This window comes from Macrobrachium rosenbergii, chromosome 15 (assembly GCF_040412425.1).
Source record: "Macrobrachium rosenbergii isolate ZJJX-2024 chromosome 15, ASM4041242v1, whole genome shotgun sequence".
Lineage (NCBI taxonomy): Eukaryota > Metazoa > Arthropoda > Malacostraca > Decapoda > Palaemonidae > Macrobrachium > Macrobrachium rosenbergii.
This window is the reverse complement of record NC_089755.1, coordinates 17,621,665-17,636,163: the sequence shown is the minus strand read 5'-3', so window position 1 is coordinate 17,636,163 and position 14,499 is coordinate 17,621,665. Positions and strand designations below refer to the sequence as shown.

Here is a 14,499-nt window from a genome sequence, read left to right as displayed (position 1 = left end):
GCTGCAGTCCTACCACTGCACTATTGCTGCAAGAATTATCTTTTTCAGTGCCCACAATGCACTTTAGATAAGGGATCGTCCCCTTGGGTCAGTGTGTGTATTAGCATGCATAATATATACTTAGTAAACTTATATCAAATAAAAGATATCAATAGATGGCAACCTAAATGACCCTAACGAGAATCGTGATATTTAAATCTTAACAACAGTGACTTTGATCATGTTCTGCACCTGCACCGTGCTGTATGGTACTATAAGAGGTGCTAAAGAAACGAGCAGGTAAAAGTTACTGCTGATTTATTCAAGGTCCAGGCAGTTTATATAGCGGCCGACTGGCGTCGGGCCACGGAAGACAATGGAAGCAAGGGTGACCTGAGGTCGATAACAATTAATAAATAAATACAGCGAACGAGTACAATATACAATGCAACAATAGACAGAATTAAAGTTGAGTATAATCTTGATGCCTGAGAAACAAGAAATACATGGTACACAGTTGATGAACAGATAAATAATTGCATACACAGTTTAAACAATTGAATTTTCGTGACCTAGCCCGTCCACCGTGACGAATCGTAGGTACAAAGAAAATGGGCCGTCATCAAAGAAAACTTGCTTAGTGGGGACTTTACAAATACTCCCCCCACAAGAAGTAGGTAACGTCTGATTAATCGGCGAATCTGCTGGGGCGTTGAAGGGTGCCCCGGCTGCGTGATGACAACAGATGGACGCCCTGTGTGTGGGGGTGGCTGAATGTGGGTGTGGGCGGCCTTTTTCGGGGGTGGCCGCGTTTCCGCTTCTTGCGAGGGCCCAGTTGCGACGGTGGCTGTGCCGGTGGAGGGTGCGGTGTGCTGACAGTTGTGTCTTCCTCCAGGAGGGCGGGCTTGACCCAGTCGATTGACACCCAATTGTCCCTCACGTGGAGTGTGAGCAGGAATGCCTTGCTGTTCCACTCCAGCACGCAGAAGGGCCCCTCGTAGGGCCTGGTCAGTGGCGGGCGGACGGCGTCATCTCTGACTAAGACATGGGTAGTGGAGGCCATCCTGGGCGGTGTGAAGGTGGCCGACCTGTCAGTATATGTCCTCTTGTAGGGGGCGAACTTGCCAATGATTTCACGAAGCCTCTGGACCGATGGGTTGTGGTGATCCTCTGTCACTAGTTCACCCGGGACCATGAGGGGCTCGCCGTAGGTTTTTTCGGCTGCGGAAGGGGCGCCGTCGGCCCTGGGGGCGGTTCTCAACCCGAGGAGGACCCACGGCAGCTGGTACTTCCAGTCCTCGGCGGTACAGCAGGCCATAAGGGACGCCTTCAGGGACCTGTGGAAACGCTCGACCAGGCCGTTGGCGGCTGGGTTGTAGGCCGTGGTGGTGTGATGAGCTGTCCCCAGCAGCTGGGCCAGGGTGGACCACGATTCGGACAGGTCGTGATGTGGTCGGGACGCCGAAGCGGCTGACCCAACTGGAGAGTAGGGCCTCGGCGCAGGCGCTGGCGGTGGCTTCTTGCATTGGCGTGGCTTTGGGCCACCTTGTTGAGCGGTCTACCACCATCAGGAGATATCTGGACCCACCCAACAGGGGAAGGGGCCCGGCGACATCAATGTGCACATGGCCGAAACGCCGCCCTGGCTGCTGGAACTCACCTACCCCGGATTCAGTGTGCCGCCCCACCTTGCTGGTTTGGCAATGCAGGCACTGTCTCACCCAGGTCCTTGCGTCCTTCTGCACTCCGTGCCAGACGAACTTCTCTGACAGCAGCTTGGCCGTCTTCCTGCCGGAGGGCTGTGACAGGCCGTGGATGATGTCGAATACCTGGCGGCAGCGGGAGGCTGGCACTAGGGTGCGGGGCTGACCGGTGCTGACGTCGCAGAGGAGATTTGGGCCCCTGGGGCGAGGGCCACATCCCTCCACTTTAGGGACATGATGGTGGTGCGGTAGGCTGGGGTCTCTGGGTCGGCGGCCTGCTACCTGGCGAGGTCTCTGTAGTTGATTCCCAGCTGCACTGCATTCAGCTCGACTCTGGAGAAGGCGTCCGCCACAGGGTTTTTCCTGCCGGGGAGGTACTTGATGGAGCAGGTGAACTCAGCGATGGCCGAGAGATGTTGTTGCCTGCCTGCATCCCCTGGGGAAGGCGTGGACCAGCGGTTGGTGGTCCGTATAGATTGTGAAGGGCGTGCCCTCCTGGAGGAACTTGAAGTGCCGGACTGCACGGTACACTGCGCAGAGTTCCCTGTCGAAGGTGCTGTAGCGGGCCTCTGCAGGGTTGAACTTCATGCTGAAGAAGGCGATGGGCTGGGAGGCGCCGTTGATGACCTGTTCCAGGACAGCACCACAGGCGACGTTGCTGGCATCCGTTGTCAGCTGGAGGGGGCGCTGGGATCCTGGTAACAAGGTTTTTGGTCAGGGAGAAGGCCTTGCTGACAGGGTCTCAAGGATTTTGGTCTTTCAGGGCCTCCGCCGTGGTGGTGTGCGATTCCAGGGATGAAACTCCTGTAGTAGTTCACCATCCCGAGAAATTCTTGGATGGCCTTGACGGAGGTGGGGACGGGGAACTTGGTGATGGCTGCGACTTTGGATGTGAGTGGACAGACGTCATCTGGGGATACCTCGTGGCCCAGGAAGTCGGCCTTCTATACGCCGAAGGTTCATTTGTCAAAACGTACAACGAGGCCATTCTCCTGCAGGCACTGCAGGACTGCCCTGATGTGTTTCTGGTGCTCCTTGTGGAACCTGGAAAATATAAGGATATCATCTATGTAGCAGACACAGAACTTTAGGTCCCCCAGGATGCTGTCCGTGAGCCGCTGGAAAGTCGCCCCAGCGTTCCTCAGGCCGAATGTAGAGAAGGCAAACACATAGGACCCGAAAGGCATGATGATGGCAGTCTTTGGTATATCCTCTGGTGCGACCAGTACCTGAAAATATGATTTTAAGAGATCCAACTTAGTAAATATTTTGGCCCAGTGGAAGGAGGCCGTGAGGTCCTGCATGTTTGGCAGGGGGTAATGGTCAGGTTCCATTGCCAGGTTGAGTCGCCTGTAGTCGCCGCAGGGTCTCCAGGAACCGTCCGGTTTCTGCACCATGTGGAGGGGAAGGCCCATGGGCTGGAGGCCTTCTTGCAGATTCCCATCCGTTCCATTTTGGCGAATGCGTCCTTGGCCTCCTGAAGGCGTCAAGGGGGAAGCCTCCGGAACTTCGCATGTGGCGGGGGCCCTTTGTTTTTATGTGGTGATATATGCCATGTTTGGCTGGGGTCCCGGACTTTTGGCGGAGCTCAGGCCTGAACGCGTCAGGGAGCTCCGTCAGCAGCTGCGAGTATTGGAGGGGCGGCCAGCAGAGCAGATGGTGGGCGCCTTGGGTCCCGTTGCCAACGGGAGGGACTGGCAGGAGTCTGTATCTAGGAGGCGTTTCCGAACGATGTCAACTGCCAGCCCGAAGTGCGCCAGGAAATCCGCACCCAGGAGTGGGGTCCTAACGTCCACGATGACGAAGTCTCAGGAGTACCTCCGGCCAAGGATGGAGATCGACAGGGGCCTGGTTCCGTAGGAGAGGATGGGGACCCGTTGGCGGCCGTCAGGAGGCAGCCAGGCCTGGTTCCCGCCATGGTCCTCTCTAGATGCCGGGAAGATTGATCTAACGGCCCCCATGTCGACCAGCATCATCCTGCCGGAGACAGTGTCGAGGATGTAGAAGCCTATTGGTTCTGGGCCCCTGGGTTCTTTTGCTGCCATGGCGGCTTGTACTGCTGGCCGCCACCTCCCCCGTTTTTTGAACGGGTGAATGAACAGGGCGGCAGGCAGTTCCGGGCGTCTTTGCCGAACCGCCTGTGGTAATGGCAAAGACCAGGGGAATTCCAACTGTTGGGAGGCGCTGGGTGCCTCCTGGTGACGGCGTTGACCTCTTCCTCTGTGCCCTCCTCCTGCTGGATGGCGCTGACTGGGAGTTTGGGCGCTGGTACCTGCTTTGTTGCCTTTACGGAGTCCGTCAAGTGCTGTGCTGAGATGATCAGGTCTTCAAGGGGCATCGCGTAGGGGTCCAGGATTTGTGTGCGGACCTCCGGGAGGAGCTAACAGAGGAGGATCTCCCGCGACAGGCTTATCTAGCGCTTCTTTTTACTGCCGTCGGTGTCTGGGATGGTGAGGAGGTTTCGGATCATGCCCCATGACTCCATGATGCTCTGATCCTGCCGCGGTTTGATGGTGAGGTCGAGGGCGCGGGCGGCCTGCTCGGCAACCAGCAGGGAGCATGTCTGGAGGAGGGTTTTCTTCAGGAGGTGGTAGGTAAGGGGGCATGCTTCAGACACCCACAGGACGAGCTTACTGTAGATCTCCTCCGGCAGGGAGTTAAGTACTATATCCACCTGCAGCACCTCCTCGTGAAGATCTACAATCCTGAACTGGCTCTTGACCCTGTAAAGCCACGCCGACGGATTCCCCTGCGTAAACGGCGGCAGTTTTATGGACAGGGCGGCCCTGGGTTGGCTGGGCTGGGGAGAGTGCGGGGTGCAGGCAGGGGTGTGGAGGAGCGTGAGAGCCTCAGCACGGGACGGGCGCGGGTGATATGGGACAGAGGTAGACCTCTGAATCCACAAGGTCAGCGGTTAATTGAAAGAGGGAGGGGATGTCCATGTCCATACTCGCTCTTTGCCCTCTTATATGGAGTAGGGTACTTGTGTCAAAACGCACTTGGGAGCTCGCCGTGTGAGTCTGCTAATGACGCTGGTGATTTTGCCAACGAGAGTCAGCACGCCCAAACACTGGTTCAGCGCCGTGATTAGTCCACTAAGGGCGAAAGTAAGCTCCTGAAACCAAGACTGAGTCGCCGTATGGGTCCGCTAATGGCTTCAGGAACCACGCCAGGGGTCACCACTATAAGAGGTGCTAAAGAAACGAGCAGGTAAAAGTTACTGCTGATTTATTCAAGGTCCAGGCAGTTTATATAGCGGCCGACTGGCGTCGGGCCACGGAAGACAATGGAAGCAAGGGTGACCTGAGGTCGATAACAATTAATAAATAAATACAGTGAACAAGTACAATATACAATGCAACAATAGACAGAATTAAAGTTGAGTATAATCTTGATGTCTGCGAAAGAAGAAATACACGGTACACAGTTGATGAACAGATAAAAAATTGCATACACAGTTTAAACAATTGAATTTTCGTGACCTAGCCCGTCCACCGTGACGAATCGTAGGTACAAAGAAAATGGGCCGTCATCAAAGAAAACTTGCTTAGCGGGGACTTTACAATACTTGTGTAGTTGTTTCTTTTCTCTCTCTCTCTCTCTCTCTCTCTCTCTCTCTCTCTCTCTCACACACTTTCTCTGCCACCCCCTTCCTAAATTCCACCCCTTTTGGTGCCATTGATGCCTTGCCCCACAGTATTCTTTTCCAGATAGTAAGTCATATGTATGCCGAAATTAGTTATGAAAAATTCGTAAAATTACTAAGTCTACGGGAATAAGCAGCCCCATTTCACAGGCAGGACCAGCCCTGTCTCAGGGAAGCCCTCCTTCCCATTTGGTGCCCTTTGGTGCTAGTGATGTCTTACCCCCACAGTATTCTTTTCCAGATAGTAAGTGATATGTAAACCAAGCCTGGTTGAAATTGCTCAATGTATTTCAGAGTTATGCTGGAACATACATACAGTATATCCAATTATATATATATATCATATACTGTATATGTATATATATATATATATATATATATATATATATATATATATATATATGTATATATATGTGTGTGTGTGTGTATATATATATATACCTATATATATATATATATACAGTATATATATATATATATATATATATATATATATATATATATATGTGTGTGTGTGTGTGTGTGTGTGTGTGTCTGTGTGTGTGTGTGTGTGTGTGTGTGTGTCTGTGTGAGAGAGAGAGAGAGAGAGAGAGAGAGAGAGAGAGAGAGAGAGATTTGATTGATTGAAAGGAATATTTACCCAGCTCTTTGAAAGAGAAAGCTATATATGCATATATATATAATTTACAATTACTATTAATATATGTTTTGTCTTCTCAAAACAGCCATTTCTTTTCTTATATATGCATTTGAAGATATTTTCTAGTTTTGTTTTATCTCTATCGATATATAGAAATATTTATATTTCACAAAATTATTTTACTTACCATGCTGCATATACTAGCGACGAATAAATCTCATCTTTCCCTTACTGCCATTCAAATCGAATCTGTTGTGTGCGAAGGACAGTAACCAGTAATATTCTAAGCCAAGGGCCTCTTGGACCCCAACTAGTCTTAAGTCTCTATATATATGTTATCTCCCTCGGAGAGGGCGGTATGTTTCAACTTACCTCGAAGAGGACACAAAAGAAAACCTTGGTGGACTTGATCAACACTTCTCCAAGCCGAACCGAGCTTTCTCTCTCTCTCTCTCTCTCTCTCTCTCTCTCTCTCTCTCTCTCTCTCTCTCTCTCTAGCATAACTCATAAACAACTAAAGGCCACTAAATTACTGTCGAGTTACGAAAATAGATTTTATTTTGAAAATCTAACAAAGCACTAATTTGTTAAATGAATAAGTCACACTCTGACTTCCAAAGTCAAAACTTGAACATAGCAAATGGTCCCAGCACCATATCACCACTGAACAAGTCAAGTCAAAACATAGTTAGAATGAGTCTTTAGTCGACATGATCACCACTCCATTCGCTTATGCCCTTCAACCCAGGGCATTGTGCCCATAGACATGAGTTCACATAGACTCGTCACTGCAAAGGAAGAATCATCCCATAAATAACAAGAAGAGTTCGCTGAAATGACATGAGTAAACCGGCAATAAAAGGAATCACATAAAAATAAATGAGCACAAAAACCGTAAAATCAGGTAGCAGAAGGAAACATAATTTCACTCAGACCTGTAAAATAAAAAGAACATTCTAATAAAAGCTCATTACACACTTCAGCAAACCCGATGATCCATCTCCAAAGAAAACCAGATGCAGTGCTCAAATTGAACACTACAGCAGTTCAAAGCCCAATACCTAGTTTTCACATATTTCTCTCTAGCAAAACTCATCGTAACCAACTCACAAACTTACTTCCGGGCACATTTACACTTCGCCTGGGAAAGATCCATGATGACACATCAGAAGATTCCGCTACCCACAATGCAATACACAGCTTAAAAGAAATGATAAATAACTGTAACAAAAAAGCTTTTGAGAGAGAAATGAATGAAAACACAAAAGTAAGAATCCACAGAAAAAATAAAGAAAACGTAAGAGAAGAAACGTGGTATGACTATTAGGCACACTAGAATTAAACGATAGGAAGAGGCTAAAAGAGGAAGATACAAAATGTTTGTGCTGTGGGGAAAAAATGAAAATTTAGAACATTTCTTACTCTCCTGCCCAGCATATAATGAGATTAGAAACAGATACAGTTTTGTGCAACAGCCATATCAGGAAAATAAAGAGGAATTGATAGCTATCGTACTTTTATTTACAGATCTGCTGATAAGGGGAAATTGAAAATAGGAAAGAATTTACAAAAGAATTGTGGCTTTACGGAGACAATAAAAAAAACTTATACAAACACAAAGGAGGAATAAAACGAACAAGAGAGCCGTTTCAAAGACAAATTCCGCTTACTACTACTACTACTACAACTATGTTGACGACGGTCTTGTAATCTTGTAAACAAATAGTTCCCTCGTAGATTTAAATGTCGTTTTGGTGGAACTAGTTACAAAAATCAATCAAGTTCCACTGGAAATATTGACTGAATGATCGAATTGAAGGTCAACCGATGTAAATCAATGATTGAAGTTGAAAACGTGAGTTGAAATTTGGTCTAAATTTAAGTTTCTAGTTAAATATGGGTGAATTAAGAGATACATATTTGGTCTCTAGGCGCTTGAGGTTACGATTGCCAATGTTCATTAAGCGTTATTTGTACCGTTAATTCCGTCATTTAAATGAAGCTTAAGGTATTTCTAAGTATTATCTCCGCACGGACTGTATGGAACGGTTCCGCGAATACGAGAGACATGTATTCGGGAGCCGTAGGCAATATTCAAGAAGGGATTGGCCAGGCTAAGGAAATATAAAAGGAAACAGCCTACGAACTTAACGTACCCTAACCTAACCTAACCTAGTAGGCTGTTTTACTTATCGGGGCCAGACCCCCAGTGAAGGAAACCACCTTTTACCAAAAGTTCCCTTACGCTATAACACTGCGCATGTCCCATAGCAAAAATATAATCAGTTTTAAGGTTAATTAGGCCTATAGGTTAATTACAGTCGAGCAACAGGAAATAACGGTAAATTCTTGATAATCAACCAAAATACTATGGAAAAAGTCAATTTCCAAGGTAATACTTTATGCGGAGCTAATACTTAGCTCTGCCAACGTTTTCTGTTAAATCCATGATTCAAGTTGAATTTTGCTAATTAAGATTTGGATATTTCTGAGTAATAGCTCTGCACGGACTGTATGGAATGGTTCCGGGAATACAGGAGACATTGGGGAGCCATATGTTTGAGAAGGGATTGGCTAAGGAAATCTATTATAAAAGGAACCTAATACTAAGTCCAAGTACGTGCGGAGCCTGATTAACCTGCGACAAGGACAACCTAACCAAAGGTAAAGGAAAGTAGGCCTTGTTACAAGATTAGGTATTTTAAAGGGCAGATTCCCTGATTAAGACAAAATTAACCATTTCCTTAGGTTTGAGAAAGGAAAAATTATTAATGAAATTGGTTCAGAACTGTATACTTTTAGGGCTTTGATGAAGGAGATGCATTTGTTTGTTGTCTAGCTTCTTTTAATAAGAATTATATTCACCTCTTATCTCTAACCCAGCAGTTTAAAGAGACTATGGGAAGCCTTCGGGTTTGCATTCCAGTTGGGGAGAATGATCCTGAGTCCACAAATGAAGCAGACATGTTTACTGCCTTTGTTTTTACGGAAAGTGTTCTTCAGGGTGTGAAGGAGATGCGTTTGTTTGTTATCTGCCAGGAGCCATTCGTTGCAGTAAAGGGGGGAGTGGACATGTGATGGGAAGGAGAGGAGCCAAGTTGGGGAGGACTGAGGGAAGGAGAGCAGGGGAGAGCTCCTCACGCCCCCCAAATGCGGGGGAAGGTGAGAAGCTGTAGCAGGGGTAGGCAAAAGGTTCTGCACAGACACAGAGTGCACAGGCATAGTGAGGGAAGCCACGAAACAGCAGGAGTTAGGTAGGAATACATTAGGAAGGTAGAAAACTCTACCAAGTAACAAGCAGAGGCTTAGAGAATAACAGGGCGGCAAAAAATAAAACGTCATCTCCTTTACCTACAGCCCTAAAAGTATAAGGAAAACCAATTTCCAGGGCACCACTCACTTCACAGTGGTTCCAGAATGAAAAAATAAATGCTAAAAAAAAACTATAAACTTTGCTCAGAAATTGTAAAGCACAAACAGACTTACCTTATTTGTCACACCTGAATGTTTTTCTCTGTAAATCCAGTTTCCACTCACTACTGCACTGGGGCAAAAACACTTTTTTTTTTAACAGGTCATGATCTTGACACAGCTGAATTAACCTGTTGTAATTGCCGTAACAATATACATTAAATTCATGGTAATTAATGTAACAGATCTCACAAGTAACGAGAAATGTGGTGAGTTATAGGCTTAGAGGAGCACAGCGCTGAAGTCAAGGATTCAGCCACTGTACTGAAATGAAATACACAGTTAGTGAAGATCTTTAATATGTACGCCTTCGTCGAAGATAAGGCTTGCAGCAGGTTGAGAGAGGAGGGGTTGGGGGGAAATGACGTTAAGGAGAAATGGAGTGAAAGGGGTTTATATAAGAAACTTCGTAGGAAAGTAGGGAATATTCAACGCATTGTCAGAAACTTTCCAAGCGATAACGTAAAACGGAGAGCGGTAATGCCTGAAGAGTCAAAAAGTTGTAACACACACACACACACAAAACATTACAGCAGCTCAAATAAAAAGTTCTGCATGGGTTATCATAATAACCTAACGAACCTAACCTAGTAGGCTGCCTTAATTGAATGCGAGGGTTTATAGAAAACATAAAATAAAGTTGTTCTGACATGATATACAAACCATTGGTCCTTTACATTAGGAATTACTTACGGCGAAGTTGGACATGGCCGTTAAGCTCTTGAACAAGGTGGTTAGGCAGTAACTACTGTCAAGTAGGTGGGCATACCCTCCTGCCTGGATGTAAACAATCCAGTTTGCTTTCGGGCATCATGCATTGCAGACATGTTTTCGGATCTCTTTACCTGACTGTCATTAAGTTCTTTATTAACCCGGTGGGATCTTTTTGTATTTTTGTGTATATATTGCGTGTTTTGATGTTTATTAATACAAACCCATGATTGTTCTGACACAATATACAAACTGTCGGTCCTTTACATTACGAATTACTTATTGTGAAGCTGGGCATGGCCGTTAAACTCTTGAACAAGGTGGTTAGGCAGTAACTACCGTCAGGCAGGCAGGAATACCCGCCTGCCTGGATGTAAACATTCCAGTTGTTCTGACATGATATACAAAACCCTGGTCCTTTACATTAGGAATTACTTTCAGCGTAGGCTGGAAACAGTCGTTAAACTCTTAAGCAAGGTGGTTAGGCAGTAACTACCGCCAGGTAGGCCGGAATACCCGCCTGCCCGGATGTAAATATTCCAGTTTGCTTTCGGCCGTCATGGGTTGCAGACGGGGTTTTAGATCTCCTTGCCTGACTGTCGTTAACCTCTTATTATCCCAGTGGGATCTTAACATATTTTTGTGTATATATTACGTGTTTGATATTTATTATTACAAACCCACGATTTGTGATAACCTTGCATAGCCGTCGTTCCTCTGCACTGTCTTGGGTTGAAAGCCAAGGGCGTATTTAAGGAGCGTAACCAAGTGGTAATGCTTCTCTCCATTGGCCCTTTATTTAGATACTGAAGGCGTTTCCCTGTACAATCAGAAATATTAGATTGGGACGTAATATCTTCGCTCCCGTACATTGATTGGAACATAAGAATTCGCTTCTCTTCTAGGGTTTCCGCCCTCCATGTACAAGGGCATGACTACTTTCTTCCTACATGTGCCTTCCTTAGACAGTTGGGGGACGGGTGGGAGGTTGCAGGGGAAGTTACACTCCATGGCGCCCTTGGTGGCCTCCCCTTTGTCCTTTTCTCTCCCGTAGGTTCTTCCTTTTTCTCCTTCAGTAGAGCTCAGCTCGCTGTCGGGCAAAAGACCGCGAGGCGGGGAAAGGCACCTCTTCTTCATAGCGAGGGCAAGTTTCATAGCGAGGAGTTTTCTAGTCATCTTTGCTTTTCTTTCAGGTTGACAGTGAGCATCACAGACACAGCAGCAGTTGGCTGGATATCTCAGGGGATATCTCGCATGAAGGAGTCCTGACGTTCATTAGTGTTGCTTTGGGATCGACCACAATACCTGGCTGGATGACATAATTCAATGTTGGGATTGTTCTGACTCTTTTCCACCAATGTAAATCGATCGTTGCCATTGCTGGCCTTCATGTATGCTGTAGCAATGTCTCTGGCATATCTGTGGTCCATCTGCCCCTGCTGTTCCCTGTGTTGCGCTCCTGTTAACTCAATGACAGTCTCTGGGCAGCTCTTCCTGGTCTCTTGCCGCAGCCGTCCTGATTGTTCCTGTCACTGCTGGTGACTTTCATGTGACGTTCCTGGCTGTTGCAATAGCTCCTGCCTTCCGAACCACTTCCGTAGCTCCTGCATCGGCTGTCCTGATCATGCCTGCTGCTTCTCCTGGTGGTCGTGCCCAGGCCCGCTTGTGGTGTTCCTGCCAGCTGCCCTGGAGGTTACGATGTCCGCCATCCTGTAGAAGATGTCAGCGTAAAGGTGAAGGAAGTCGCCTTGTGGAAGTGATGTTCCTGGCTGTTGCAGTAGCTCCTGCCTTCCGAACCATTGCCATAGCTCCTGCATCGGCTGTCCTGATCATGCTTGCCGCGTCTCATGGCGGTCGTGCCCTAGGCTGCTTCCATTGTGTTCTTGCCAGCTGCCCCGGAGGTTACGATGTCCGCCATCCTGTAGAAGATGTCGGCGTGAAGGTGAACGAAGTCGCCCTGTGGAAAGTGACGTTCCTGGCTGTTGCAGTAGCTCCTGCCTTCCGAACTGCTGCTGTAGCTCCTGCATCAGCTGTCCTGATCATGCCTGCTGCTTCTCCTGGTAGTCGTGTCCTGGGCCTCTTCCGTTGTATTCCTGCCTGACTGCCCTGGAGGTTACCATGTTTCGTGTCCACCATCCTGTAGAAGATGTCAGAGTGGAGGTGAAGGAAGCCGCCCTGTGGAAGCAGCCGCCATCTTCTTCATCTTATCTTCGATTTCGTCTTCTGCTGTGCCTTCCCTTCCTCTCCCGAGGTCCAAGGGGGTCCCGGGAATCAGACAGACCTCCGTCGGCCGAAGGAGAGGAAGACTGCTTCTTCCCCTTGATGCCCTTGGACGTCTAGGGACTGCCTCCTTCCGAAGAGGCAGTGGGTCTCTTGTTGGCTCTTCCCGACCTTCGGGTTAGGAAACCGATTCACATAGCGCTGGGTTTTGTGTTTCGGGAGCCGTGGGTGCGCAGACCTCGGTCTGTGATCCCGTTCCCAGTCCTAGAGGTTCCGCCTTTAAGACGGGGGGCTGCTTCGGGCGCTTGTTCGCAAGCCGCGCCGAGTGCTTGAGATTCTATGGAATATCGAGTATCCCAATCTGGTCTGGAGAATATTTCCTCAGCCCAGTTCGGGAGCAGTGCGAGAGAAAGGGCCAAGGCACCCAGGTGTCTCAGCCCTTCCCGCCAGCACCACAAACACTCCGAGTGCTTGCCAGTGCGCGGTCGGGTTCCCAGCCTGGTGTCTCGATCCTGGCGGTTCGAACACCAGAAGAAGCAGGGAAGAGATTCCCTTCGCGATTCCTGTGGGACTTCTAAGGGACTGACTCTCGTCTGGCGTTTCGGGGGCCGCGAGAGCGTGGCCTCGGGAGGCCGCGCCCTCGTTGCCAGTTTTGGAAGTCTGCGTCTAAGACTGGTTCTGTGCCTGGCTCTTTCAATCTGTTAGGAAACTGAAACCAGCCACTCACAATTTTTGGGAGTCTCATGGGTAGCTCGAATTCTATGAATCACAAGCGCTCTACTGACGAGAGAAAGTGCCGAGACACCCAGGTGTCTGGGTGCCAAGATGCCAGGTATCTCGATACTGCCCGCCAGTTGCTTCGGTTGCTCGGCCGGGTTTCATTCTTGTGTCTTGAACCTTCGGGTTCGAGCATGCAGGATAGCAGACACAGAATTCCCCTTTGAACCTCCTTCTTGAGGGGCCTCGGCCTTGGAGTTTAGAGTTCGGGAAACTAGCAATAGTTCACAGCAGACCATTTTTGCCCTGTCCCATTCCGATTGTGTTCGTGCGATCGGCTCGGCTCAGCTTTGCCCCTGATCGTACTTACAAGACTGGCTCAGCTCGGTTCGCTCAGCTTGCTCACCCCGCCCAGCCCTTGGTCGTGCTTGTGAGACTGGGTCAGCTCGACTCGGCTCGCCCCGCCTGCCTCCCGTCCACCGCATACCTCCGCGATCAGCTGTTTGGCTTGGCCCCACTAGGTTTTTTCCGAATCGGGTTCTCGGCTCTGTTCGATTGAACTTTTTTGGGCTTCCCAGGAAAGCGCTTTGCCACTGCACAAGCGCTCTTCTTCCCTCGTGTAGCAGTAATCTCTGGTTGATTATCGCTCACAGTCCGCCTCTCTTGCTGGTTTTACTGGCAGGACAGGTCGGGGTACTCTTTCTCCTCACCTGTTTTCTTTTCCTCTTGGTTGTTCCGAGAGGCGCGAGACAGAGACAGAGCTCTTCGGAGTTCGGCTTCCTGGTGTGCTTTGGGTGTCGGTCCCCCGATTGTCTCGTAGTACAACCAGGTAGCCGAGGAGGGTTTCATGGGATCTGTCAAGGCTCCCTCCAAGGGCAGAGACACGGGAGTTTCACGCTTCAGAAACAGCAAGGGTCTTTCAAGTTGCGATCGCCCTCATTTTTCGGAGGACTTCGTGCCAATTCGTCAGTGCAAGGATCCCCCGGACAGGACTGCGACTCCCCCAATGAATAATCTTCACCACTCACAACCCTTGCAGTTCCTGAGGGGCCGAGAGTGGTGGGGGCTGCTGCGGTCCTTGCTTCTGAGAGCGTTCTCGACCGGATGAACTCTTTTCTTCAGAGAAGGACTTCATTCAGGTCAAGACACCAAGATTCTTCCCTGCCTTGACAGAATACAAATTCTTCTTGCCTCGAAGGGTCTGGCCGACTGCAGTTCTGTGGACAATTCTGGTGCTAAGAAGAAGGACTTTGTCCCAATTCGGATCTCCGGTTTCATAAGTCCCGAGTTGGCTCAACCCTTAGGAACGAACCTTACTTGGTTCTGCCTTTCTCTTGCAGAGATTTGCGAGATACCTCGGTAATCAAGGTTCTTACCAGGGCACTGCCTTGTCCTTTGGACAGTGGCCAAGA

General features: G+C 48.6%; 2 protein-coding genes across 2 annotated transcripts in view; one reads left to right on the top strand and one right to left on the bottom strand.

The window, feature by feature from the left end:
- Window positions 1-667: 667 nt before the first annotated feature.
- Window positions 668-1,174, bottom strand: LOC136846279 (uncharacterized). Its single transcript, XM_067117085.1, has one exon. The coding sequence runs from the start codon at window positions 1,172-1,174 to the stop codon at window positions 668-670; it is 507 nt and encodes a 168-aa protein (XP_066973186.1).
- A 6,508-nt stretch (window positions 1,175-7,682) lies between these two features.
- Window positions 7,683-14,499, top strand: part of LOC136846451 (zinc finger protein 248-like) — a 31,007-nt gene continuing 24,190 nt past the window's right edge. The window contains exon 1 of the mRNA XM_067117226.1: window positions 7,683-7,823. The gene's annotated coding sequence lies outside the window, so the exon portion shown is untranslated. The remainder of the gene's footprint in view (window positions 7,824-14,499) is intronic.

Coding starts and splice junctions, on each gene's coding strand:
- LOC136846279 (XM_067117085.1), bottom strand. CDS start 1,174: ATGGTCCCGGGTGAACTAGTGACAGAGGATCACCACAACCCATCGGTC.